The following is a 26,618-nucleotide window of genomic DNA, read 5'->3' as shown; positions in this document are numbered from 1 at the left end:
TGAAGGGCTTTTGCCCAAAACGTCGATTTTCCTGCTCCTCGGATGCTGCCTGAACTGCAGTGCTTTTTAAGCCCCACTAATCCAGAATCTGCAGTCATTGTTTTTACCTAATTGACTCCCTCCCTCCCCCATCCTGGGGTAAAAGCTCACAATTTCTGAGGGGCGGCGGGGGATCATCTCCAGAAACACATGCAATCTTTTCGCCTCCATATGTCTGAGGCGGGGATAACCTCGCTCCCCGTGGATCCTGAGGTGAGTAGCAGATAGTCCTCCCCCTCAACCCTCTCCCTCAACCTCATCCCTCTCCACCCGCCCCCCCCCCCGGCGGGAATTGCTCTGAGGCGGTTACACTTTGGAATTCTGCCTGATTTGAATCGAGCGCGCGGCCGTTGGCGCCCGGGTTTCCATGGTAACCAGGCCCCCCTCTCAAGTCCTCGAGGCATCTCCCTGAGCAACAAAGAGGAACATCTCTCGCGATTCCCCCCCCCCGCCCCGGACCTTGGGGGAAGGGAGAGTCACGGATGATGCTGACTATTGGCGGTTAAGGCTCCTTCCGATCCAGCCTCCGCCCGCAGGAGGAGGAGGTGCTTTGTCAATCGAGGCCGCTTGTTAGGCCTCGGAGGCCCAACGAGAACCTCTGGCGGGGACCTCGCGTCCGCCTGACCGCGCTGAGGGAAGATTTCGGTGAGGGGGAGAAAAAGGACGAGTGTTCGGGTGCTCTCGGTTATCGCAGGATTAGTCTGTTCTGTTCCGGTCCAGTCCGTGTGTACACGGTAGGAAAAGCTTCTGCGCCCGCCTTGTTCGGGGCTACACCCCTCCCTCGTCTCCGGGACATGTCCGGGCACAGCCTCCGCTGAGTCAGTCTCTTTCCCCATCCCGCTCGCAGGGTTGTCGCAGCTAATCGTGTCGGTGGAGTCATGCTCGGACATGTCGAGGCGGCGAAACCTCCGGGAAAGGGGAGTCGCCCTGACATGCCCTTCGCCCAGTTCCTGCCTTGGTCGGAGTTGGATTTAAAAGCCTCGGCATATTGTCTGAAGGAGTGGAGTTCGGCTTAGCGCGGTGCCTCGGTTTTAAAACGAGTGTGTTTGTTTTTTGTCTCCAGAGGACAGGTCTTCGCTTAAAAGGAAAACTAGAAATATGGCAACGAACGGATCGGCAAACTGCCTGGGCACTTCACAAGATGATCAAGATCAGGACTGTCAAGTGGGTTTCTGTATTGAATTCTGCAGCTTTTGTAAATTCTGTGCAGATTATCAAAAATATTATACAGTCCTTTCTAAATATATTTAATGTCTCAGAAAATGTTTTCTTTTAACTCCCCTTCTGGAAATTTGTTTTAGGTGAAACCCAAGCCACTCTTACTTAAGTTGCTGCACTTTGCTGGAGCACGAAGTGAAACCTTCACAATAAAGGAGGTTAGTCAATCATTCAGGTAGCTTTATTCTGCGGGTGATATTTGGCTGTTTGTGTCTGCTGAACTTCTTGAACAAAAGTCAACTATCATTCAAAGCTAGCTCTCTCTTTGAGTCAGGTTTAAGAATTCAAAACGCATGCCAGAAGATTGGGTACAAAATCAAGGCTTACCCTCGGTGCAATACTGAGGAAATGCTGAAGTGTCTGGCTTCTCAGCTGGATGTAAACGTTCCCATGACATATTTCAAAGGAGAGCATCAGCATTCTCCCCAGTGTTCTGGTAATTGTTTAGTGTATTATTTCTTGAAATGTGCTAAAATGCTCCACAACCAATTACTTACTTTAGATACCAAGGGGTTGAAAGATTGCAGGTAAGCTGGAATGTAGAGTTGATGTTAAAATCAGATCAGCTGTCATCTTATTGTATGGTGGAGTAGGCTGAAATGGCCACGTTGCCTTCTCTTGTCACTATGATCTACGTCACTATGCTCCACATCACCTTTGTGTACATCAAAATCCCAGCAATTGAGATAAATGACTGACTGACTAGTTTTTGTGATATTGATTGATTGATTGAGAGAGGCAGAACGCCAAACAGAAATCAAAACTGGCTCACTCGCTTTTGGCTAATGGTTTGCTGAACTTGTACAACCATTGCCACATTAAGTGTCAGTCATCATTTCAAGGCTAGCACTCTCTTTTGAGTTATGTTTAAGAGTTCAGAATGACATGCCAGAAGACTCTATTCCAAAACCATTGGAAGGATGGCTTTGCCAGTAAGTACAACCTCCTGAAAATTCCTTGGGTATTTCTTTTGTCAATGGAAATGCTTGCACCTTGTACCTTAAGTCTCATTAAACACACTACTGTAATTTAATATATGCAAGTATTGTGCTGAAGCTTTGAACTGAAAATTGATTATATTTCTTTTGAACAGGTAATGCACTACTTGGGACAGTACATAATGGCTAAGCAGTTGTATGATGAAAGACAGCAACATATAGTACATTGTTCTGATGATCTGTTGAGTCACTTGTTTGGAGTGCAGAGCTTTTCAATTAAAGAACCACGGTAAAATAAATTTTGAAGACAAACTTTCAGACTGTTTTGTGAACATGTTGGAAGAGTGTTGAAATACTTTAAAAATTGGGTTAAATTGCATAAATAAATTTAACGTTTCTTATTCTCAACACTGTGCTCGAATAAATGAGATATGGCTTGTCTCTGCTGTTTCCCTATTCTTAGCACATTTAATAAAATTTTCAAAAATAACAACAATAAACATAATATGATTTAGGTCTCTGATTCCAAAACGAGCATATTTAAAACACAGGTGGGGAAATTGCAGATGGTTTGAGAGAAGGAAAAACAAAAAAAAACTACAGTAACATCACTGTTGTAAAGTTACTGGAATTTTATCGCCGTTCCTTCACTGTCACTGGGTCAGTATTCTGGAATTCCCTCCCAAGGACATTGTGGGTCAATCCACAGCACATGGATTACAGCGGTTCAAGAAGGCAGTTCACTACCACCTTCTCAAGAGCAATTAGGGACTGGTAATAAATGCTAGATAGCCAGCAATGCCCAAATCTCTCAAATGAGTTTTAAAAAATCTTATCGACATCATTTAGACACTCTGTCCTATCCATCCTATTAACAACCTTCTTCAATTCTAATCATAAAAAGTATGAGCTGATCAGCAAGTGAACATTCATCACTGAATGGTTGTGCCTGACCAATCTGATTAGAATTTGAGTAGGTTGTTAATAGGATGGATAGGACAGCGTGTCTAAATGGATGTCCATAAGGTTTTTTACAACTCATTTGTGAGATTTGGGCATTGCTGGCTATCTAGCGTTTATTCACCATGGTAGGCTCGTTCATAAAGTCAGGAAGTTTGGGATACAGGGAGATTTGGCTGTCTAGATTCAGAATTGGTTGGCTGACATAAGGCAGAGAGTGGTTGTGGATGGAAATATTCTGCCTGGAGGTCTGTGTTGAGTGGGGTCCCGCAGGGTTCTGTTCTTGGATCTCTGCTCTTTGAAACTTTTATAAATGACTTGGATGAGGAGGTTGAGGGGTGGGTTAGTAAACTTGCAGATAACACAAAGATTGGAGGTGCCGTTGATAGTATCGAGGACTATTGCAGGCTGCAGCGCGACATAGACGGGATGCAGAGCTGGGCTGAGAAATGGCAGATGGAGTTCAACCTGGATAAATGCGAAGTGATGCATTTTGGATTGTCGAACTCGAATGCTGAATACAGGATTAAAGACAAGATTCTTGGCAGTGTGGAGGAATAGAGGGATCTGGGTGTGTAAGTACATAGATCCCTCAAAGTTGCCACCCAAGTGGATAGGGTTGTTAAGAAAGCATGTGGTGTATTGGCTTTCATTAACAGGGGGATCGAGTTTAAGAGCCACGAGGTTTTGCTATAGCTCTACAAGTCCCTGGTGAGATCACACTTGGAATATTGTGTCCAGTTCTGGTCGCCCCACTGTAGCAAAGGTACAGAGGCTTTGAAGAGGGTGCAAAGAAGGTTTACCAGGATACTGCCTGGACTGGAGGGCTTGCCTTATGAAGAAAGGTTGAATAAGCTCAGACTTTTCTCTCTGGAGAGAAGGAGGAAGAGAGGAGACCTGATCGAGGTATACAAGATAATGGGTGGAATAGATAGTCAGTAGCCAGAGACTTTTCTGCAGGGCAGGATTGACTGGTACAAGGGGTCATAGTTTTAAGATATTCGGAGAAAGGTATCGAGGAGCCATCAGAGGTAGGTCTTTACGCAGAGAGTTGTGAATGCATGGAATACGTTGCCAGCGGTGGTGGTGGAAGCAGAGTCATTAGGGTCATTTAAGTGACTGCTGGATATGCACATGGATAGCAGTGAGTTGAGGGGTGTGTAGGTTAAGTTATTATATTTTACATTAGGATTAAACCTTGGTACAACATCGTAGGCCAAATGGCTTGTTCAATGCTGTACTTCTCTATGTTCTATTACCGGCCCCTAATTGCCCTTGAAGGTTGTAGTGAGCTGCCTTCTTGAACTGTTGTAATCCATGTGCTGAGAATTGACCCACAATGCCCTTTTCGGAGGGAATTCCAGGATATTGACCCAGTGACGGTGAAGGAACAGCAATATATTTCCAAGTCAAGATGATGAGTGGCTTGGATAGTTCTTGAAAGTGGTGATGTTCCCATATGTCTGCTGCCCTTGTCCTTCTAGATGGAAGTGGTCATGGGTTTGGAAGGTGTTTTCTGAGGATCTTTGGTGAATTACTGCAGTGCATCTTGTGGATAATACACACTGCTGCTACTGAACATCAGTGGTGGAGGGAGTGGATGCTTGTGGATGTAGTGCCAATCAAGTGAGTTCCTTTGTCCTGGATGGTGTCAAGCTTTGAGTGGAGTTGGGGCTGCACTCATCCAGCAAATGAGGAGTATTCCCTCAAATTTCTAACTTGTGCCTTGTAGATGGTGGACAGTCTCTGGGGATTCAGGAGGGGAGTTACTCGCTGCAGAATTCCGAGCCTCTGACCTGCTATTGTAGCCACTGTTTATGTGATATGAGAGTTGAAAAATGTGCTGGGAAAAAAACACAGCAGGCCAGGCAGCATCCGAGGATCAGGAGAATCGATGTTTTGGGCATAAGCCCTTCTTCAGCCTCATTCCTGAAGGGCTTATGCCCGAAACGTCGATTCTCCTGATCCTCGGATGCTGCCTGGCCTGCTGTGTTTTTTTTCCAGCACCACATTTTTCAACTCTAGTACTCCAGCATCTGCAGTCCTCACTTTCTCCCACTGTTTATGTGGTATGTCCAGTTAAATTTCTGGTCATTGATCACCCCAGGATATTGATAGTGGACGATTCAGTAATGATAACACCATTGAATGTCATGGGGTGGTGGTTAGATTGTCTCTTTTTGGTGATCGTTGTAGCCTAGCATTCGTGTGATGCAAATGTTACTTGCCACTTATCAGCCCAAGCCTGGAATTTGTCCAGATCCTGTTGCATTTGAACATTGACTGCTTAAATATTTGAGGATTCACAAATTGTGCTGAACATTTTGTAATCACTGGCGAACATCCCCATTTCTGACCTAATGATGGAAGGAATGTGTTTCTTAAGCATTACATACAAGACTAATTAGCAAGAATTAAAATGCACCGAATTTAGGGTGAGGCTAACCTTGGGTTGATAATTGGTTGGCATATTGGAGATGGATTAAAAACAGAAAGCATTCGGACTAATGTCATAGAGTTATACAGCCTGGAAACAGACCCTTGTCCATGCCAATCAAACCTTCCTAAATTAACATGGTCACGTTTGACCTATATCCCACTACACCCTTCCTATTCATACGCTCATCCAGATTCCTTTTAAATGTTGTATTTGTACTAGCCTCCACCACTACTACTTCTGAATGTTCGTTCCATATTGTAAATTTGTTCGCTGAGCTGGCAGTTTGTTTTTAGATGTTTCATCACCATGCTGGGTAGTATCATTGGTGAGCGTCCAGTGACATGCTGACGTTCTATCCCACTTTCTATTTGTGTGTCTTGATCCCTTAAGGTCGATGATAACATTTCAGTTCTTTTTCCTCAGAGGTTGGTAAAAGGGGTCAAAATGATGTGTTTATTGATGGAGTTCCAGTTCTTATGCGTGTCTCTTTTTAGCCTGTCCTAGGATGGATGTGTTGTCACAGTTGAAGTGGTGTCCTCCTTCGTCTGTTTGTAAGGATACTACTGATAGTGGGTCATGTCTTTTGGTGGCTAGTTGGTGTTGGTGTATTCTGGTGGCTAGTTTTCTGCCTGTCTGTCCGATGTAGTCTTTGCAGGGTACGCCATCTCAGCGAGCAAACTTACAAACTGAAACTCAACCTGACTTACAAATCTTCTCAAAAATTGCAAACAGTTCATTCCATGAATGCACCACCCTCTGTGTACAACATTTGCTGCTTAGATCCATTTTAAATCTCTCACCTGTCACCTTAAACCTATATCTTCTAGCTTTGGGCTCAAAGTATAACGTGTTCAGCAGAGATCTGTACTGAAACTCAACTTTTTACCATCATGGTTAAAGACCCGAATAAAACAGCGCTACGTTATACAAATTAATAAATGAAATACTTACGAGGTATCTGAAGAAAAGTCTTAAGACTTGAAATGTTAACTTTATCTCCACAGATGTGCTGGATTGCTGAGTTTCACCAGACTTTTTTATTTCCGATTTCTAGTATCTAGCAGAATCTTTTTATTTCAGCATTTGTTAACCTGACAAAGCCTTCATAATCATATATTCAAATAATATTTTATGATGATGCACAAGTATTTAAATACTAAAATGCAATAATTAAGTACTATCTGTACAAGGCAGTTTGAATTTAAAAACGCAATAGGTATGGTGAGATTGCAACATCTTGTCCTTGTTCTGTATCTTGTAGCTGCTGTACATCTACCAACAAAATTATGACCAGAAGCTCACAATGTGGAAAACTAACTCTGACTTCTTATACACATCTTATTTTATTTGTTCAGTTTATGAATACTTGAAGTCTGAGCCCGAAGTGTCCTCCTCTGTCTCACCAAACTCTTCACTAACTCTGCTTTAAAATGGTCTTTAAAATTTACATGTTGTACTCACACTTGTTAATGCAGATCTCTATTCACATGTTTATGCTTCTAGAAAATGCAGACCTGTATATAATCTTTATCAGTGATTTATATTAGATTAGATTAGATTCCCTATAGTGGGAAGCAGGCCATTTGGCCCAGCAAGTCCATACTGACCCTCCGAAGAGTAACCCACCCAAACCCATTTCCCTCTGACAAATGCATCTAACGTTAGGGGCAATTTAGCATGGTCAATTCACTTGGCCTGCACATCTTTGGATAGTGAGAGGAAACCGGAGCACCCGGAGGAAACCCATGCAGGCACTTGGAGAACGTGCAAATTCCACACAGACAGTTGCCCAAGGCTGGGATTGAACCTGTGTCCCTGATGCTGTGAGGCAGCAGTGCTAACTGCTGAACCGCCATGTTGAATAATGCTATAATAGCTGCATTGCAAGGGTTGAAAATTAACAGTTTAAAATATTAATCCATTAAATGTATTCACCCTTGACAAAATAGTGAAGTAAAGATTTATTATAATATGTTTGGTGTGAGGACAATAACAGCAATTGTTAATTTCAGGCTTACATCTTGCACATTAGTCATTTAAAGGCAAGTGTCTTTCTGTCTTCCAACATAGATTTCCACCCCCCCCCCCCCCCCCCCCCCCCCCCCCCAACCCACCACCACTCCATGGTTTTCCAGTTCTTGCTTAAATATGGATAGGATATGGTATCCGCAGTAAGTTGTCATCAATTTTATTTCTCTGAATCTGAAATTTGCATCAGTAGCATCAGAGTTGCTGAAGTTAGTACTAGCAGCACCACTAGTCATCTCTCTCTAATGAGAGAGCAGCTGTTTGGTCCATTCGAACTATGGTGACTTTACCTTTAATATCTCTTGCAGAGACCAGCTTAAGAATAATATAATGTAAAGTTAATGTTCCTTAAATTGTAATGAGATATATGTCACACTGTATTAATTGTGTAATAGGCTGAACACAACCTATATAAACATGTACTTCTATATTTTCCAGAACATTATATGCCATGCTCTCAAAAAATTTGATATCCGTGGGCCATGAAGGTACGTTGCCTTGATTTGTCTACACTAACTACTTTCAATTATGTCACTTTTAAGGAAAGGATTTGGGAAGGGAAAGTCAGAAGGAAAATCAGTTTCAAATTGACATCAGAACAAAATGAAAGCTAGTTACTGAAGATTTTAATTTAATTGCACTTTAAATTAGAGAGAGCATTGTTTTTTGAAGTAGATATGTATTTTAGGTCAAAAATGATTGCAGTTGCACAGTGAAATGAAGCACCAGTCTGAAAAGCTTAATCATGTGCTGTTCAATTACCCGCCTTGTACATGTAGTGGAAATGGTTTTGATTTCTGAATTAAGGACTCCAATTCCGACATTATGTACTCATTGCTTGCAAGCGATTAGCACGTTCTTGTTAGTTCTGAATGCCCTTTAATAATAAGAGAATGGTCAGAAGAGTTGGGAAGTTTTTAGATTATGGATTAGTGGTGCTGGAAGAGCACAGCAGTTCAGGCAGCATCCAAGGAGCTGCGAAATCGACATTTCGGGCAAAAGCCCTTCATCAGGAATAAAGGCAGAGAGCCTGAAGCGTGGAGAGATAAGCTAGAGGAGGGTGGGGATGGGGAGAAAGTAGCATAGAGTACAATAGGTGAGTGGGGGAGGGGGTGAAGGTGATAGGTCAGGGAGGAGAGTGTGGAGTGGATCGGTGGAAAAGGAGATAGGCAGGTAGGACAAGTCTGGACAAGTTGAATTGTTACAATGTTTGGGCTTTAGCTGAAAACTTGTCACAATGAACTGTTTAGGTTACAGTTTTTTTTTGGTTAATTGGATACCTGAAAAGTAATTAAATGCAGGGAGTTTATATGGATTGACATTGCCCACGCTTGGGCACATTTAAATATGCATGTGGTGTTACTAGATTAGATTCCCTAGTGTGGAAACAGGCTCTTTGACCCAACAAGTCCACACCGAGACTCATTTCCCTACATTTATCCCTGATTGATGCACATAACACTACGGGCAATTTAGCATGGCCAATTCACCTGACCTGCACACCTTTTGGATTGTGGGAGGAAACCAGAATAGTTGGAGGAAACCCATGCAGACACTGGGAGAATGCAAACTCAACACAGAGAGTCGCCCAAAGCAGGAATCGAACCTGGGTCCCTGGCACTGTGAGGCAGCCGTGCTGACCATTGAGCCACCATGCTGCCCTAACGATCCTCCCTGACATTATTGCTGGACAGGTCTCATCCCAAATAGAAACTTGGCTTGATTGTTACAACTAAAATAAAAATCAAAATATGACCAAAGTTGTTTTTTCTCACTGCACACAATGCAGCAGACTTTGCTTCACAAAAAAGATATTCATTTCTGAAAGAAACAAAAATAAAATAGAATAAACCAAACTCTGTCAATAATGTCAAATCCAAAGATTTCTAAACACACAACAGAAGTATAATCCCACTAATTCCAAAACACAACTTCATAAATTGGAAAGATGAACAACAGATTTGGTGAGTATCCAAAACACACGCCTGGTACAGTGTCCAAAAACACTCTATTTATAGTACCACAGCACCACTCATTGAACACAGCAGAATCTTTGACTCAAATATCTTGGTAGGCCTATGTCACTTGTGACTATAAATTATGGATTGGAACTTTAGATAGATGTTTTTATTCACCTTTTTAAGTGTTTTATCCCAACACATCTGGTCTAGAACTAACACTGACTCTTAACCTTGTTTCACTATATCCTTCCCTTCTCAGGAGCACTGGCCCATACAGCCAACTTCATCCATTGATTTCACAAGATGCTCAATACTTAAAATAAAACTAAAAAAAGTAACCTTTTAGCTATAGATGTTTCATTTGAGCTTCAACTTTAGCTTCCTAAACTTTAACTTGTTTAAATTGCTCTGTCATAAAACCCTATCAATGCACATACAAATCTATTTATTCTAAAGCTAGGCCTCAAAAACTGTTTTAAAATAAATCGTCATGACTGCAGAAATATGTTGAGCCAATTATTAACTTCAGACGGGTTTGGTTTGGGTTATTATCAAATATACTTCTGTACAATGAATAGCTTTGTTTGCAAGCAGTGCAAGCAGATCATAGTACTCAAGGACATCCAGATCATTGGATGAAAATATCTAGACAGAGTGGGGCATACAGGTTACTTAACCACACAGGATGTGCATGAACCAAGACCATCATTAATAAAATCAACATGATTTGAAGTTAGAGAGTCCATCAGCCTAACAACAGCAGGGAAGAAGCAGTTCTTGAGCGTGTTGGTGCGTGTGTTCAAACCTCTGTACCTTTTGCCTGACGGAAGAGTTTGTAGGTGAGTATTACTTGGGTGAGATGGGTCTTTGATATTAGCAGCTTCTCCACGGCAACGAGAGGTGTAAATAGAGTCCATTGATGGAAGGTTGGTTTCCGTGATGGTTTGGGTTGTGCACACAATCTTGTAGTTTCTTGTGGTCCTGGACAGAGCAGTTGCCCTTTGGGGCTGTAATGCACCTGAATAGTATGCTCTTGAGGTGCATCTAAAAGTTTGTGAGCGTCCTCATAGACATGCTAAATTTCCTAAGCCAACTGAGGAAGAAGAACTATTGTTGTGCTTGGTGACCGTTGCAACTATGTGAGGAATCCAGGACAGTTGACAGTTATCGTCACTTCTAGGAACTTGATAATCTCAACTGTCTCATCTGTTGATGTAGATGGGGGCAACTTCTCCTTTCTTTCTGAAGTCAACAATCAGTTCTTTTGTTTTGCCAATTTATTGAGAGAGATTGTTGTTATTATTGCACCACATCACCAAGTTCCCCCTCCCCTTTCTGTATTTTGACTCATCATTGTTTGATATCCATCTCACCGCAGGGGTGTTGTCAGCAAAGTTGTTAATAGTGTTTGTTCAGAACTTGGCTACACAGTTGTGGATATACAGGGAGTACAGGAGGGGCTGAGAATGCATCCTTAGCACTCCAGTGTTGAGTGTTATCATGGATGAGGTGCCAATATCTATTTTTACTTATTGCAGTCTATGGGTCAGGGAGCTGAGGATCCAGTTGCAGAGAGTGGAGCTGAGACCTAGATCTCAGAGTTTTGAGATTAGGCTGGATGAGATAATGGTGTTGACTACAGCTCTGTCTTCAATGAGCAGGAGTCTGAGGTAGGTTTACTATGTTAATAACTTAAACCCAAACTTACAGTAGATGATATTAAAATATATAAATCAGTCTACATCAGACCTTCCACCCCCAAGAATGAATATCTATCTTAGACATTTTTATTGTTCATCAAACGTCATCTTACCACTAATTCGTATCTGTTTATATGAATTATACACTAAGTTAGACAGGAATTATTTTTACACATCACAATCTTTGGCATGTATATTCTCAACGTGGCAAACGTGATGGCATTTTCCTTTCCAGGCATATGAATGATGTTCAAATCATTCATTACCACAGCCAAAACCATTACCTCTTGCCTCAAATTGTAATAGCTTTTGTAAGTCACCTCAGTAGTTTTCCAGAAGACCTTTATAAATTGGAAAGAAAGATAGCTTTTGTACAGTATCTAAAATTACACTCTAACCCAAAAACACTACTCATATAGTAACTCACACTACAATCTCTGTTTCAAACACCTTGGAAGGTTTAAGTTACTGTGACTTTAATTTATAGGCTACAAAACTGTAAATAGTTTCTTCAAGGAACTGTTACAAATCTGATCTTAACAGACTTTGCATTAAGTAATCTCTTTGGAGATTAATTCCAGTACTCTTGGTCTGCCACTTGACCAATAATTTTGCTTCACTCTATTCTTCCGTTCTCATGAGCACTGGCCTATAAAGCCATCTTTACACAGAAATGCTCCAAGCTCAAAGTAACAGTAACATTTTTCTTGTGTGCTTTTGCTCACATTCTCACATGCTCTCTGCTATGAGTGTTTTCCTTAATCTTAAGAAAATCTCTCCTGACTTTCTAAACTGATTTTTCTGTTTTATTTTTCTGTGTCACAAAGTGCTACCATAGTGGACGCAAACCCATAAATTTAAACACTGGACCTCCTACACAGTTTTAAATTTCCAGGGCAACAAAGTTAATTAGTTAAGTAATAGTTAATTAACTTCACACACACACACACACACACACACACACACCTAACTCAAAAACCCAAACTTAATTTATTGTTTTAGTATCAATATGAGTGCCTGCATCATACTAGTAGTATTGTTATTTTGGTACTGCCAAAATTGTACTGGTTATCAGAGTGCATTGAGGTTATTTTTGTCAAGGAAGGATCACCTGTTATGGCTTTGGTTTACATGATTGTCTGGTGCAGTGTTAGAACAAGCTGTAGCTTTCTCCAAATTCAATTTTGTGATGCATGTTGTCTCGTCAGTCATCAGTTGTGCAGTGTAATCCTGCAGATTTACCTCATTACCAGAAATGATCACCTAGTTCTGCTACATATTACTAAGTCTAATCCAAGTTTTATCAGCAAGTTTTCAATCCTTTTATTTATCATACTTTCCTCCTGAAATAACTGCACACAAGCCAGGTCCTGTTACCAAATCACCCTTTATTTGCTTGTGGACAGAAAACTGACTCCGAACTGGTTGGCCACAGCCAGTCTCCTGAACTGAGGAGATTCTAAATCTCCTGGTAGTATTTTTTTCTCTTTTTCTTTTTTTTTTCTTTGCTGTGTGATCAAAACAGTGAAGGGGAGGGGAGACACTCCTGTTTATTTATTTTTTTTTTCTTTTTTTTTATTTTAACCCCCACACTACCACCTAAGTGCGGTAGTGCTTATTTTATCCCCAGCACCCATGGTGTGTGTGTGCAGGTGTGAGACACTAGGTGCACGAATCTTTATTCAAATTCCACCACCAGGAATCTCCTGGTAGTATTGGTCAGCCAGGGCTTTCCTGATTGGCTCAGGTTAACAACACCAATCAAGAAATTTGTAGTTAACAAGGTCAACCTGATCCCAATCACTATACCTCCAGAAGAAGGTTAGTCCCTGGTTGGTCATTGAGCTGCTCTCATTGAAAAAGAGTACAAATACCTGATACGGTTTTGACATAGCAATGGTTACTATGCGATTCAACTGTAGTATAGTTATCCATGATCAAGATCTGGTTATGTTCCGCAGTGGTATCACTAATGTACACAGTCTTAATTAAGCTGAAAAAACTGAGACACTGAGAAGTAGTGATCCATGATGATATGGCTAATGGGGGGGGGGAAGTGTGCTTGAAATCCAGTGCTATTCCTTGAGTCATCTCAAAGTTAAAGATTTTAGAAAGTATGCAAAAGTTCCCAATTTAACATCAATTGGATCTAAATTTTCAAAAAAGGCCTTCACTTAGAGTCATAGAGATGTACAGCACAAAAATACATCCTTTGGTCCAACTCGTCCATGCAGACCAAATATCCCAACCCAATCTAGTCCCACCTGCCAGCATCTAGCCCATATCCCTCCAAACCCTTCCTATTCATATACCCATCCAGTTGCCTTTTAAATGTTGCAATTGTACTAGCCTCCACCTCTTTCTCTGGCAGCTCATTCCATACACATGCCACCTTCTGTGTGAAAACGTTGCCCCATAGTTCTCTTTTATATCTTTCCCCTCTCACGCTAAGCCTATGCCCTCTAGTTCTGGACTCTCCCCAACCCAGGGAAAAGACTTTGTCTATTTGTCCTATCCATGCCCCTCATGATTTTATAAACCTCTATAAGGTCACCCCTCAGCTCCGGCACTCCCAGAGAAAACAGCCCTAGACTATTCAAACTCCCCCTATAGCTCAAATTCTCCAACCCTGGCAACATCCTTGTAATCTTTTCTGAACCACTTCAAGTTTCACAACATATTTTCAATAGGAAGGAGACCAGAATTGCATGCAATATTAAAACAGTGGCCTAACCAATGTCCTGTACTCAATACTCTGACCAATAAAGGAAAGCATACTAAATGCCTCCTTCACTATCCTATCTACCTGCAACTCCACTTTCAAGGATCTATGAACCAGTACTCCAAGGTCTCTTTGTTCAGCAACACTCACTGGAACCTTACCATTGAGTGTATAAGTCCTGCTAAGATTTGCTTTCCCAAAATGCAGCACCTCGCATTTATCTGAATTAAACTCCATCTGCCACTTCTCAGTCCATTGGCCCATCTGATCAAGGTCCTGTTGTAATCTGAGGTAACCTTCTTTGCTGTCCACTACACCTCCAATTTTGGTGTCATCTGCAAACTTACTAACTATACCTCTTATGTTCACATTCCAAATCATTTATGTAAATGACAAAAAGTTGTAGACCCAGCACTGATCCTTGTGGCATTCCACTGGTCACAAGCCTTCAGTCTAAAAACAACCCTCCACCACCACCCTCTGTCTTCTGCCTTTGAGCCAGTTCTGTATCCAAATGGGTAGTTCTCCCAACTTGTGTAGACTGCACAGAATTTCTTACTTAACAAGAATTGCTGTTTATTAGAAGCAAATAATTCATCATTGCTTACTTAGTTAGAATTTATCAACATGTATCTCTACTAGTTAAAATGCTAATCCACATAAAAAATTCCCTCTGTGTGTGCACACGCAAGGGTCTTGTGGGCAGAAAGAAAGATTTTGAAAGCAGTTTGAAAGTGTTGTCCATAGGGTTGCTGATGTGGAGATGCCAGAGTTGGACTGGTATTGACAAAGTCAGAAATCATATGACGCCAGGTTATAGACCAACAGGTTTATTTGAAGTCACAAGGATTCAACGTAGCCCCTTCATCAGGTGACATGAAAGAGATGCACACAGAACACAGAATTTACAGGCAGAGAGATCAAAAGATCATGGAAATGGTGTGAGTGGAGTGTTGAATAATAAATCTCTGCAAGTGATCAAAAGTGTTGGATGGTGTGAGTAAAGTGTCAACAGCTGAATAACATGCGAAGGGATGGCCTATAATCTGATTAAGGCAGAGAGATAATTACAAAAAATTTAAAATAAGGTGGTTTTGAAGAAATGACCCTTTCTCTGCATTTCTTCACAGATGCTGCCAGCCCTGGTGGGCTTTTCCAGCAGCTTCTGTTTTTGTTCCATGTTATTCCAGTCATTTGGTTTGCCTCCAGCATCACCTTTTTTATTTTACATTTTTTGTAATTATCTCTCTGCCTTATTTAATCAGATTATACATCATCCCTTGTTATTCAGCTGTTAACACTTTACTCACACCATCTAATACTTCTGGTCACTTGCAGAAACATACTGATCAACACTCCACTCACACAATTTGTATAATCTTTTGATCTCTTTGCTCTTGATCTCTCTGCCCATAAATTTTGTTATGCGTGCTTCCCTCTCACTTCACCTGATGAGAGGGCTACACTCTGAAAGCTTGTGATTTCAGATAAACCTGTTGGACTATAACCTGGTGTTGTTTGATTTCTGACTTTTTGTAAAAGAACAAAGCATGAATGGTTTGGGAAAGAAATTAGAGCTTGTGGCCCATACATTTTGACTGCATAGCTACCAACGCTGGAGCATTTAAAATCAGGAATTCTCCAGAGACCAGAATTAGAATACAAATTTTGCATATATTTTGAAAGACTGAATTATGCTATTGAAACATCATTATCTGTTCTTCAGGCAGCACCACAAGAAACAGAAAATTGATCATATTCATTTTTTGTAGATATTGCAGCTGTGCTTACCTACATGGCAGCAATGCTTTTATAAGTAATTTAATACTGAAAAGTAATACACTTTATGGCAGTCTTTCATCTTATACTTGTCAGGACAGGCCTCAAGAATACCGGTTTAAGGGAAAAACCAACAGTTTAAAACTGAGCCCACTGGTTAACTAAGCAAGTGGACTTTGGTAGAGATTTTGCCTTGGCACTAGTCATTGATGTCTGGCAGTTAACGGCCAGGCTTTGTTTAAAGTTTAAACCCAGATAAGTCGATTCATCAAATCATTTCTTATGAACGAACCAATGAATGGCTGTCACTGATTTTTGTTGAGTGGAAATGCACAGCCATCTTCTTTGTCCACATGAGGACTGCCACATTGCAGTCCTCATTGACAATGCTAAATTGGTTTTCAGTACTGTATAGTGTTTTGCATACTCAGGATTGTTAAGGGCATGTACACACATTGCTCCTGTTTCAGCTCCACAAAATAGATAGTTCATTTTCTCAGGGCAATGACAATAAATTACCTGATTTGAAATTTTAAACAAAACCTTGCTCTTGACTATCAATCATTAACTGGTGATAATGATTAACTTAATTAACTTTGCCATGTAAAGTCCAGTCTCAATTAACTTTCCAGCTATCATGATTCCCTAGGTAGTGTACTGGAAATCAAGTTCAACTCTTCCCAAAAACATCACAAAAGTCTTTTTAAAAATATACAAATTTCCCCAAACGTCCTCCTGATTTTTCAGTGTCGGGTTGATAGAAAGCATTGAACATATTCTGTACTTGAGAAATTGCTTTTTACCTGCAGCTAGAATCTAATGAATTGTAGTAAACTAAGTTAAGTAAACTCTACAAATTAAGACTCCCAAACCCTGACAAAGACACACTGGCAGGCAAACCTAAACAGGAAAAAAAACACATTGGCTGAGGGAAAACTAGAAAATCAGACCCGTAGTGTCTGTAGAAACAAGATCTGTTGTGTTGGTTCTTGATGATCTGTAGAGTTCCCCTTGACTTTCTTTGATTACACTGGTTTGCAAAAGGCTCAGAGGGGCTCTTTGATTCATGATGAGTCTATGCCCTATTCAGTTCAAAGGCACAATTTGCAGCATCTATTGAAGGAAAGATGAGTTCATTTTCTTCAGATTCAAACTGACTTACTGCAAAAACTGGGAGCTAGATTTTTTCAGAGTTGCCTCCTCTCCTGTTCACAGCCCAGCCTGTTTAGCAACCTGACAACTAATCACGCAGTTGTTGATAGGCAGAGGATCTTTGTCGTTGGTTTGCTTCATTCGTATGGACTTGAATGTCATCTAGCCTTGCCAGTCCTTTGGTTTATCTTAAATGTGTGCCTCCAATATTGTTTCTTTTCAGGCCCTCTAAATTGCTCATTTCCAGTTGGGATCAACATGGTTCACATATTAGTAAACATATCTCTTCTGTTACTGTCATGCTATCTCTGAGTTTCTGCTATTATATTATGCAAACTTCTAATAACTCTGAAATACTAAATTTTTGAAAGTTCTGGTCTAATGCCATTTTTAAGCAAAATTTTAAACTCTTTATATTGAGTGAAGTTTTTTTTTGGAACAATTGCAAGCACATTTTGAGAAGTTTTTCTGTGTGATGTAGATTCTATAAATGATCTCAATCTTGGAGAGATTACCAACCAGCTTGGGGGTGAAGATTGTCTCATGGTAAGATTTTCTTGACTTGTTGTAAGCTCTGGGCATGTTTTCCAATAACAGTATACACATTGATTTGGTTGGGAATGCAGTTCTGATGCACTTGTAAATTTTGAATGCTAGCATTAGCATTTCATCCTGAAGTAAACAAAATGGCCTAGTTATACCATAATTTGCAACATCTAATGCCAATTTGTGTACTTCTTTCACATTGATATAAATTTAATGTAGATGATATAGAATTTTAAGGATTCAAATTGTGTTGAGTTCAATATGGTAGTCTAGTGTTTTGTCGTGCACTGTATTTAGCAGTGTTTGTTCTGCTTTGTAGACAGTCATTCCAAATGATGGGAATGCTTGCACATCATGCAACGTTTCCTGTTCTCCTGCAACAGGCAGAAGATCTAATTGCAGTGACTCTGGTAAGTACTGTGGTGACTGTAAAAAGGATCAATGAATTTCTTGAATCACCAGATCTATGCAGAGTTAGCTGACCTCCCTGTGATGTTGCTGAGGAATCACAGATGAAGGGCTTTTGCCCGAAATGTCGATTTTACTGCTCCTCGGATGGTGCCTGAACTGCTGTGCTCTTCCAGCACCACTAATCCAGAATCTGGTTTCCAGCATCTGCAGTCATTGTTTTTACCTAATTGCCTTATGTCTCACACTTGATTCAGTTTGTGCATAGAGCATTGGATTGATGTTCAAGGCCGTTCTTTCTTTCCCATACCCCACCTCCTAACCAGAACCCGTACCAACTTTGCATATAGTTGTAATGACCTGCAAACTGTAGCAGTCCAGGCTTTTGCATCTATATTTGAAGGAGCAGACTGAGTGCCACTGGAACCATATTGCAACAGGGAGTAATGGCAAATGTCAACAGCATTCTCAGAGAATTTTAACAAAAATGTGTGTCGAATGATAAATTAGAAAGAAAGTATGGTAGCACTAGAGATCCCCAGTATCACTAATGTCAATTTCATTTCACTCCACGTGATATCGAGAAACGGTTGGAAGCACTGGATCCTGCAAGAACTATAGGCCCTGACAACATTCTAGCAATATTTGTGAGTGGTGGTTGATGGAAAATATTCAGTCTGGAGTCTAGTTACTAGTGGTGTGCCACAAGGATCTGGTTTGGGACTACTGCTGTTTGTCATTTTTATAAATGACTTAGACGCAAACGCAGGTAGTTGGATTAGTAAATTTGCAGACAACACTAAAGTCGGTGGAGTAGTGGACTGTTTAGAAGAATACTACAGGTTGCAGAGGGACTTGGGTAAACTGCAGAATTGGGCTGAGAGGTGGCAAATGCAGCTAAATGTGAGGTGATCACTTCAGAAAGAATAACAGGAATGCAGAGTACTGGGTCAATGGAAAGAATCTTAGTAATGTGGATGTGCAGAGGGATCTTGGAATCCATGTGCATAGATCTCTGAAAGTTGCCACCCAGGTGGATAGTGCTGTTAAGAAGGCATAAGGTGTGTTAGGTTTCATTATCATGCTGTAACTATACAAAACGCTGGTGCGGCCACACTTGGAATATTGTATACAATTCTGGTCGCCCATTACAGGAAGGATGTGGAAGCATTGGAAAAGGTGCAGAGGAGATTTACCAGGATGTTGCCTGGTCTGGAGGGAAGGTCTAATGAGGAAAGGCTGAGAGACTTGGGTCTGTTCTCATTGGTAAGACGAAGGCTATGGGGGGATTTGATAGAGACATACAAGATGATCAGAGGATTAGATAGGGTAGACAGTGAAAGACTTTTTCCTAGGATGATGACATCAGTTTGTATGCGAGGGCATAACTACAAATTGAGGGGTGATAGATTTAAGTCAGACGTCAGAGGCAAGTTCTTTACGCAGAGAGTGGTAAGGGCAAGGAATGTCCTACCTGTTAATGTAGTCAACTCAGCCACATTAGGGAAATTTAAACAATCCTTAGATAAGCCCATGGATGATTTTGGGATAGTGTAGGGGGACGAGCTGAGAATAGTTCACAGGTCGGCGCTGTATTGTACTATGTTCTATGTTATTCAAGATTTGTACTCCAAAACTTGCTGCACCCTTGCCGTTTCAGTAAGCTACAGTACTGGTAATTGATGATAATGTCAAGTGAGCAAGCTCACTTAGACTTTACTGGAGCTGTTCTTAAAAACTGATGTGTGACATTTATGTTTTAGATAACGATGCCTCACCTGATGAGCAGTTTCATACTAGACGGCGAAAGCGGCATCGATCTGATAGCATTTCTCTCCATTGGGATGATCTGTCTTTGTGTCTGATAAGCAAATTGCGTCGAGAACATGGAAACAGTGAATCATCAGATTCTCCCAGTCATCTGGTTTGTAAAACATCAAAATTTTGGAATTTTGGATTGGTAACTTTAAGATGAAATTTAATGATTGGGTTGTTTTGTATTATCCCCCTGCTGTGAAGTGTAGCTAATAACCTAGGTCGAAATCCTATATTTGAAAACCTCAGGACCAACCGCTTTTCAGATTGGGGATATCCTGATAAGTTCATTTGCGCCCTTTTAGAAAGAAAACTGTGATTGTCCTGACTGGACCTAAAAGTGAAGTTCTTTTCAAAAGGACCCAAAAAGACCTGTAGGCACGCTAAGTTTGGGCCCTTTGGAAAATAAGATTGCTTTTAGGTCTGTTCGGGCCTCCCTTCAAAAAGATCTTTGTCTTTAAGGTTTACGGATATGCAGATAAAGGATTCCTGACCTTTACTATTCTTAATTGGTAGAGTACCTAAAAGTATAAAGCAAAATATTGCAGATCTTAGAAATGAAATGTGAGGTGATAAAATACTGTCAGCATTTGTGAAGGGAACCAGCTAGTTAATGTTCTGATCCTTCTTTGAAATAACACATTTCTTTGAAAAAGTAGGCTGTATTCAAAATGCCAATGACCTTGCTGGGCACTGATCCACACGTTGGTTTTTTTTTACAGAGTAAGAAGTTTGCTCCCTATACTATTTGAGTTCAGCACATTTCTGCTATTTTTGACAGACAAAAATAGGGTTCAGAGTGCAATCAGATCAGCTATAATCTACTTAAGTGGCGCAGCAAGCCTAGGGAACAAATGGTCTATCCCTTCTCTTAATTCATGTGAATGATTGTATGTAAACTCAAAATGAAACTGATTTAATAGCCCATAGCTTTGTTTTAATGTGGTGGTCATTTTAGTGAAAGCATTCACAAGAGTCTTGTGTACTTTTAACAAAAAGAGCAGGACTTTCCACTTAATGATAAGGTCCTAGGGAGTGTTGCTGAACAGCGAGACCTTTATTGGTTAGAGCATTGAGTATAGAAGTTGAGAGGTCATGTTGCAGCTGTACAAGGCATTGGTTAGGCCACTTATGGAATATTGCATGCAATTCTGGTCTTCCTATCGGAAAGATATAAAACTTGAAAGGGTTCAGAAAAGATTTACAAGGATGTTGCCAGCTATTTGAGCTATAGGGAGCAGTTGAATAGGCTGGGACTGTGTTCCTTGGAGTGTCAGAGTCAGAGGGGTGACCTTATAAAATCATGAGGGGCATGATAGGATAAATAGACAAAGTCTCTTCCCTGGGGTAGGGGAGTCCAGAACTAAAGGTTAAGGGTGGGAGTGGATAGATATAAAAGAGACCTAAGGAGTAACGTTTTCATGCAGAGGGTGGTGCACGATCGGAATGAGCTGCCAGATGAAGTGGTGGAGGCAGATACAATTACAGCATTTAAAAGGCAACTGGATGGGTACAAGAATAAGAAATGTTTAGCGGGATATGGGCCAAATGCTGGCAAATGGGACTAGATTAGGTTAGGATAACTGGTCAGCATGGACAAGTTGGACAGAAGGGTCTGTTTCCATGTTATACCTCTCTGTGACTCTATAATGTAATATTTTTTAAAAATAAAAATGTGAACAGTTACAATAGACAAAGATGTTGGTAAGATTTAATTGCAAACACCAGAAAAGGAGTTGCAATATCCTTACAATTCGATACAGTAAGTTTCTCATTATCTGGAATTATCATGCAGCCAGCAATCGATGGACCCTCTTCCTCTCACTCTGGACCATCTCCCTCTCCCTCCATCATCTATATTGTTGATAACTCCCAGTCTGCCTGGAATTTTCTGGCTATTCTTGGGCTCCTGTCACTTAGAGTCATAGAGTTGTACAGCATGGAAACATACCCTTCAGTCCAACCTGTCCATGCCGACCAGATATCCCAACCCAATCTAGTCCCACCTGCCAGGATCTGGCCCATATCCCTCCAAACCCCTCCTATTCCTGAAGAAGGGCTTATGCCCGAAACGTCGATTCTCCTGCTCCTTGGATGCTGCCTGACCTGCTGCGCTTTTCCAGCAATACATTTTTCAGCTCTGATCTCCAGCATCTGCAGTCCTCACTTTCTCCTCCTATTCATATACCCATCCAAATGCCTCTTAAATGTTGCAATTGTACCAGCCTCCACTACATCCTCTGGCAGCTCATTCCATACATGTACCACCCTCTGCGTGAAAAAGTTGCCCCTTAGGTCTCTCTTCTATCTTTCCCCTCTCACCCTAAACCTATGCCCTCTAGTTCTGGACTCCCCGACCCCAGGGAAAAGACTTTGTCTATTTATCCTATCCGTGCCCCTCATAATTTTGTAACAGCCTCCGACGCTCCAGGGAAAACAGCCCCAGCCTGTTCAGCCTCTCACTATAGCTCAAATCCTCCAACCCTGGCAACATCTTTGTAAATCGTTTCTGAACCCTGTCAAGTTTCACAACATCTTTCCAATAGGAAGGAGACCAGATTTGCAGGCAATATTCCAAGAGTGGCCAACCAATGTCCTGTACACCCGCAATGTGATCTCCCAACTCCTGTACTCGATACTCAGACCAATAAAGGAAAGCATACCAAACGCCGCCTTCAGTTTTTTTATTATAAAGCACTATACTACTCAGTCCATTTTTTCACTTCGAGTTGCAGATAGACAAACTGGTCTGCAGATTTCTCAGCACCAAGTTCACAGAGCAACTCTGCAAATCAAACTAAAGCATTAAAAAAATACTTTAAATATATACATTTTCCCAAATTTAAAAAAAAAGATATAGTTGAAGGTCAATGAGACCAAATTCCATTGATCAAAAAGTAGAATAGTATATTTTGGATTAGCGTTCAGTGTTATGCAAGACATATCTATTATCAACAGCAAGAATCCTTTGTGAATTTTATATACATTTTTAAATAGTTATGTTTACCTTTGCTCCTGTAGGTTCTAACTTGGCTGCTTTTCTGTTGCAGGATATTCATATTGGTACAGAAGGTGAAGACTCCAGTGATAAGTTTAGTGTTGAGTTTGAAGTTGAATCAGTTCACTCTGAAGATTATAGCGATTTCAGTGAGGATTCACAAGATCAAAGTGACAAAGAGGCAAGCTTCAAAGAAATTCTTTCATTTTCAAGAGACATTTGAAATCAAAGATACTAAGCGTAGCTGTTTTGCAGATTTATGAAGTTGCCATTTTTGAAGCTGCTGACAGTGATGAAAGCACCTTTGTTGAAGAAATTGATCCAGAAATATCTGAAGCCGTAAGTTAGTGGTTCTTTTGGGAATTTGGAGTAGCTGGCATATTTGTATTGCGGTGGTGTTATCCCTATGTTGATCACTCTCTTCCTGCTCTTATGTCCACCAGTCATTAACTTTCCACTTCTCCACAGTACCCATAATTTTTTTTTGAGCAGCAGCACATTGATTTAAAGGATTACTGATCTGACTCTTGTAACAGCTGTCCACTTCTGTCATTGAACAGAAGCTAAAGGTTTTCTCTCAAAACTGAATACTCTTTTTGGTATGGAGCCAACAGGGTAGGCACATCAGTGGTAGAGTGCATAACTTGTTCTTCAGTCTATTCTAAGCATGTAGCAGTACATCAGTGATCTTTATTTTTGTTTCCTTCCTTATGAACTTCACTAAAGTTGAGATAACCAACCAAATAACAAAGGTTAGCTTATATTTTTAGGGCCATCTTCAATTTGCTGCATCATCTTTGTGATAAAAAGGTAATGGGTGATATTATTTAGTGAGGTTTTTCATCATTTCAACAATAGCTTTACAGCAATAACGTTCAATTGCAGGATTATTGGAAATGTTCCAAATGTGAAGAGCTGAATCCTCCATTGCCACGACATTGTCATCGATGCTGGTCTGTCTGTCAAGATTGGCTTCCTGATAAACCTAAACTTCAGTTTGACAAGATGCAGGATGAAGGTATTGACGTTCCTGATTGCAAGAAGCCACCACTTGAGTCAAAGAAATCAAACTGTTCGGATTTAATCAGTGAGGCATCTCAATGCTCAGAGTCACAAGAAACTGAGTGCTCGGAACCTTCTACTTCTGGTAGCTTCAACTGCTGCAGCCAGGAATTTGAAAAAGAAAGTACAGGCAAGGGAGAGAAAGGCGAGTTGAGCACTTTGGGACCTTTGGAAGCTTGTGTTATATGTCAGGCACGACCAAAGAATGGTTGTATTGTTCATGGTAGGACAGGCCATCTTCTCGCTTGTTACACTTGTGCAAAGAAACTGAAAAAGAGAAACAAACCATGTCCTTTGTGCAGAGAGCCAATCCAACTGGTTGTATTGACCTACTTTAGTTAAATGTAATTATTTATTACTGTTTGAAAATGGACTATATTTCCAAAAAAAAAAGCAAATTTTTGATTGCTACTAACTATACATTGGCCTAGATTTTATGGTAACATATTTTGCCAGGAAATCGATCCATTATATTTAATTAAAATACTCCCTCTTAATGTTAATATTGTTTCAAAATGAACTTCTGCAAGTGTTTGACTACCTCTTCACTCCCCCATCCTAATATTGGCAGATCCTTGTGAGATAATAAGAACTTCATAAAGAATATGACTTGCTATTTAATAGGATTACAAGTATTACCATGTTCCCATTTTAATTCTGTAAATTCCTATTTAACTGATTTGATTTGATTTGTTATGATGAATGGTTCTTTATACAAAAATATCTATTATTGTTTGCACAATTTGATAAGGAATAATTTATACAGTACAATCCCCATATCCCTTGCTGGATCTCCAGGTTAGCTTGTACAGATGCACAGATTTGTATAATTTGTTGTATGCACCAGGGCAATTCACAGCAAAAAGAGGTATATTTGAAGTTTAGTTTTTTGTTATATATGAAACTAATTTATTTGTTGATGTCTAATTTCTTTAATCAAAGTTTAGGTTAGATTTAAAACTTTAATTAAAATTACAAAGCCTCAAATCTTGATAAGATGGGAAGATCCATATCTGACACTTCTAATGCTTCACTGCACTACACTACAATTTAACCACGAGTGATGTTCATATCCATTGTACTGCATAAAATAAGATATTAGGAAAATCAAAGAATGTTAACTTCTAAGAGCTGATGCTCTGTGTGCTTTGAAGTTTTATCTTGGACCACTTGGGACATTTGCAAGGTGTTTCTTACTATGAATGACTCAGGCAAATTTACCTTGATGGAAATTACATGAACATGCAAACAGCTGGAAAAAAAAATTGGAGTCTTTTAACCAAAACTAAATGCATAGAAAATTTCATGCATTTATTGTCTGCGGTCCAAGTTGTGATCCCCCAAAAAAATTTCTGCCTTTTCAAATAATTTTGTAATTCTTATGATTTTGGAAATGCAGGTGTTGGACTGTTGGACAAAGTTTAAAAAACACACAACACTAGGTTATAGTCCAACATGCTTATTTGGGAACACTAGCTTTCGGTGTGCTGCTCCTTCAGGTGGTTATGAAGTTTAAGATCATAAGACACAGAATTTATAGCAAAAGTATACAGTGTGATGTAACTGAAATTATATAATGAAAAAGACTGGATTGTTTGTTGTCCCATCTTTTAGAACGAGCATGTTGGTTTCAGTTCTTTCATATGTAAATCGCAGACCAATTAAAAGTTACATTCTCAAGTGAACTTTTAACACTTGGTGTCATATTGCGTTTAAGATGTGAGCTACCCTGTGTGAGACTGTCTGTGCCACAATGGTCAGATTGATTCTAATCTAAAAAATGGATTTACAGATTCTTATGAATTGAATTTAATTTATTGTCACATGTACAGAGGCACAGTTAAAAGCTTTGTCTTGCAAGCAATACAGGCAGATCAGAATTAAACAATATAGAAAAGTAAATAACTAAAACACAGGTACAGGCAAATGTTCAGAGTTTGAGAGTCCATTCTATCCTACAACAGTAGGATAGAAACTGTTACAAAACTGACTGGCGCATGTGTTCAGGCATCTGTATCTTCTCCCCATTAGTAGAGGTTGTAGAAAAACATTGCCAGGTTGGGATGGATCTTTGAGAATGCTAGCAGGCCTGGTAGATGGAGTCTATAGATGGGAGGTTGACCTTTGTGATTGTCCGGACTGACAATAATTACATGAAATCATGCAGTTTTTGAGCAAAGTAAAATCTAATTCTGCAAGTACATATTCACCCCAGAAACTTATTTATTTTGGGGGGTGTGTAGGAGTCGCACGGGTTGAGTGTCTGTGAGAGTGTAAAGAGGCATAAGTCTGTGAGAGGGTGCATGTGTGAGTGTATGAATGAGCATATGAGAGAGGGTCTGTATGAGTGTGTGCATGTGTAGGAGTGTCTGTGTGCATCTGCCTGGGTGTGTGTGTATATAGTGCAATGGGGTCACCTGTAGTGTGACATGAACCCAAGGTACCAGTTGAGGCCATCCCCATGGGTACCAAACTTGGTTATCAGCCACTGCTCGGCCACTTTTCGTTGTTGCCTGTCCCAAAGTCCACCTTGGAGGATAGTCACCCGAAGGTCTGAGGTCGAATGTCCTGGACTGCTGAAGTGTTCTCTGACTGGGAGGGAACACTCCTGTCTGTTGATTTTTGTGCAGTGTCCATTCATCCGTTGCCATAGCCTCTGCTTGGTCTTGCCAATGTACCACACCTCAGGGCATCCTTGCCTATAACATATGCGATAGAGAGCATTGGCTGAGTCGTATGAGTACCTGCCACATACATGGTCCCCACGCATAATGGTGGTATTGGATACCACCATTATGCGTCGGGACACTTCCCAATATTTACATGGCAGGTACTCATGTGACTTAGTCAAT

General features: G+C 40.5%; 1 protein-coding gene across 4 annotated transcripts in view; it reads left to right on the top strand.

Moving 5' to 3' along the window:
- The first annotated feature begins 485 nt into the window (after positions 1–485).
- The window catches only part of mdm2 (MDM2 proto-oncogene), a 66,370-nt gene continuing 40,237 nt past the window's right edge, over positions 486–26,618 (top strand). Inside the window, exons 1-11 of one of the 4 annotated variants that reach the window (XR_015760369.1) lie at positions 486–773; positions 1,103–1,203; positions 1,341–1,415; positions 2,351–2,484; positions 8,062–8,111; positions 17,419–17,483; positions 17,803–17,893; positions 19,655–19,815; positions 22,757–22,885; positions 22,960–23,043; positions 23,590–23,911. Coding sequence is in view for 3 of the 4 variants with exons in the window: in XM_043708713.2 (XP_043564648.1) it covers positions 1,138–1,203; positions 1,341–1,415; positions 2,351–2,484; positions 8,062–8,111; positions 17,419–17,483; positions 17,803–17,893; positions 19,655–19,815; positions 22,757–22,885; positions 22,960–23,043; positions 23,590–24,108 (1,374 nt within the window). In the remaining variant the exon portion in view is untranslated. Of the gene's footprint in view, positions 774–804; positions 1,204–1,340; positions 1,416–2,350; positions 2,485–8,061; positions 8,112–17,418; positions 17,484–17,802; positions 17,894–19,654; positions 19,816–22,756; positions 22,886–22,959; positions 23,044–23,589; positions 26,243–26,618 lie in introns of those variants that run through there. The other 3 variants (XM_043708713.2, XM_043708710.2, XM_087997003.1) reach the window with 3 other exon arrangements.

Source organism: Chiloscyllium plagiosum, unplaced genomic scaffold, assembly GCF_037043375.1.
Source record: "Chiloscyllium plagiosum isolate Xiang-an unplaced genomic scaffold, Cpla_swu_hap1 HiC_scaffold_19, whole genome shotgun sequence".
In the NCBI taxonomy this organism is placed as follows: Eukaryota; Metazoa; Chordata; class Chondrichthyes; order Orectolobiformes; family Hemiscylliidae; genus Chiloscyllium; species Chiloscyllium plagiosum.
Note: the sequence above shows the minus strand (reverse complement) of the source record. Positions and strands in the feature narration are given on the sequence as shown.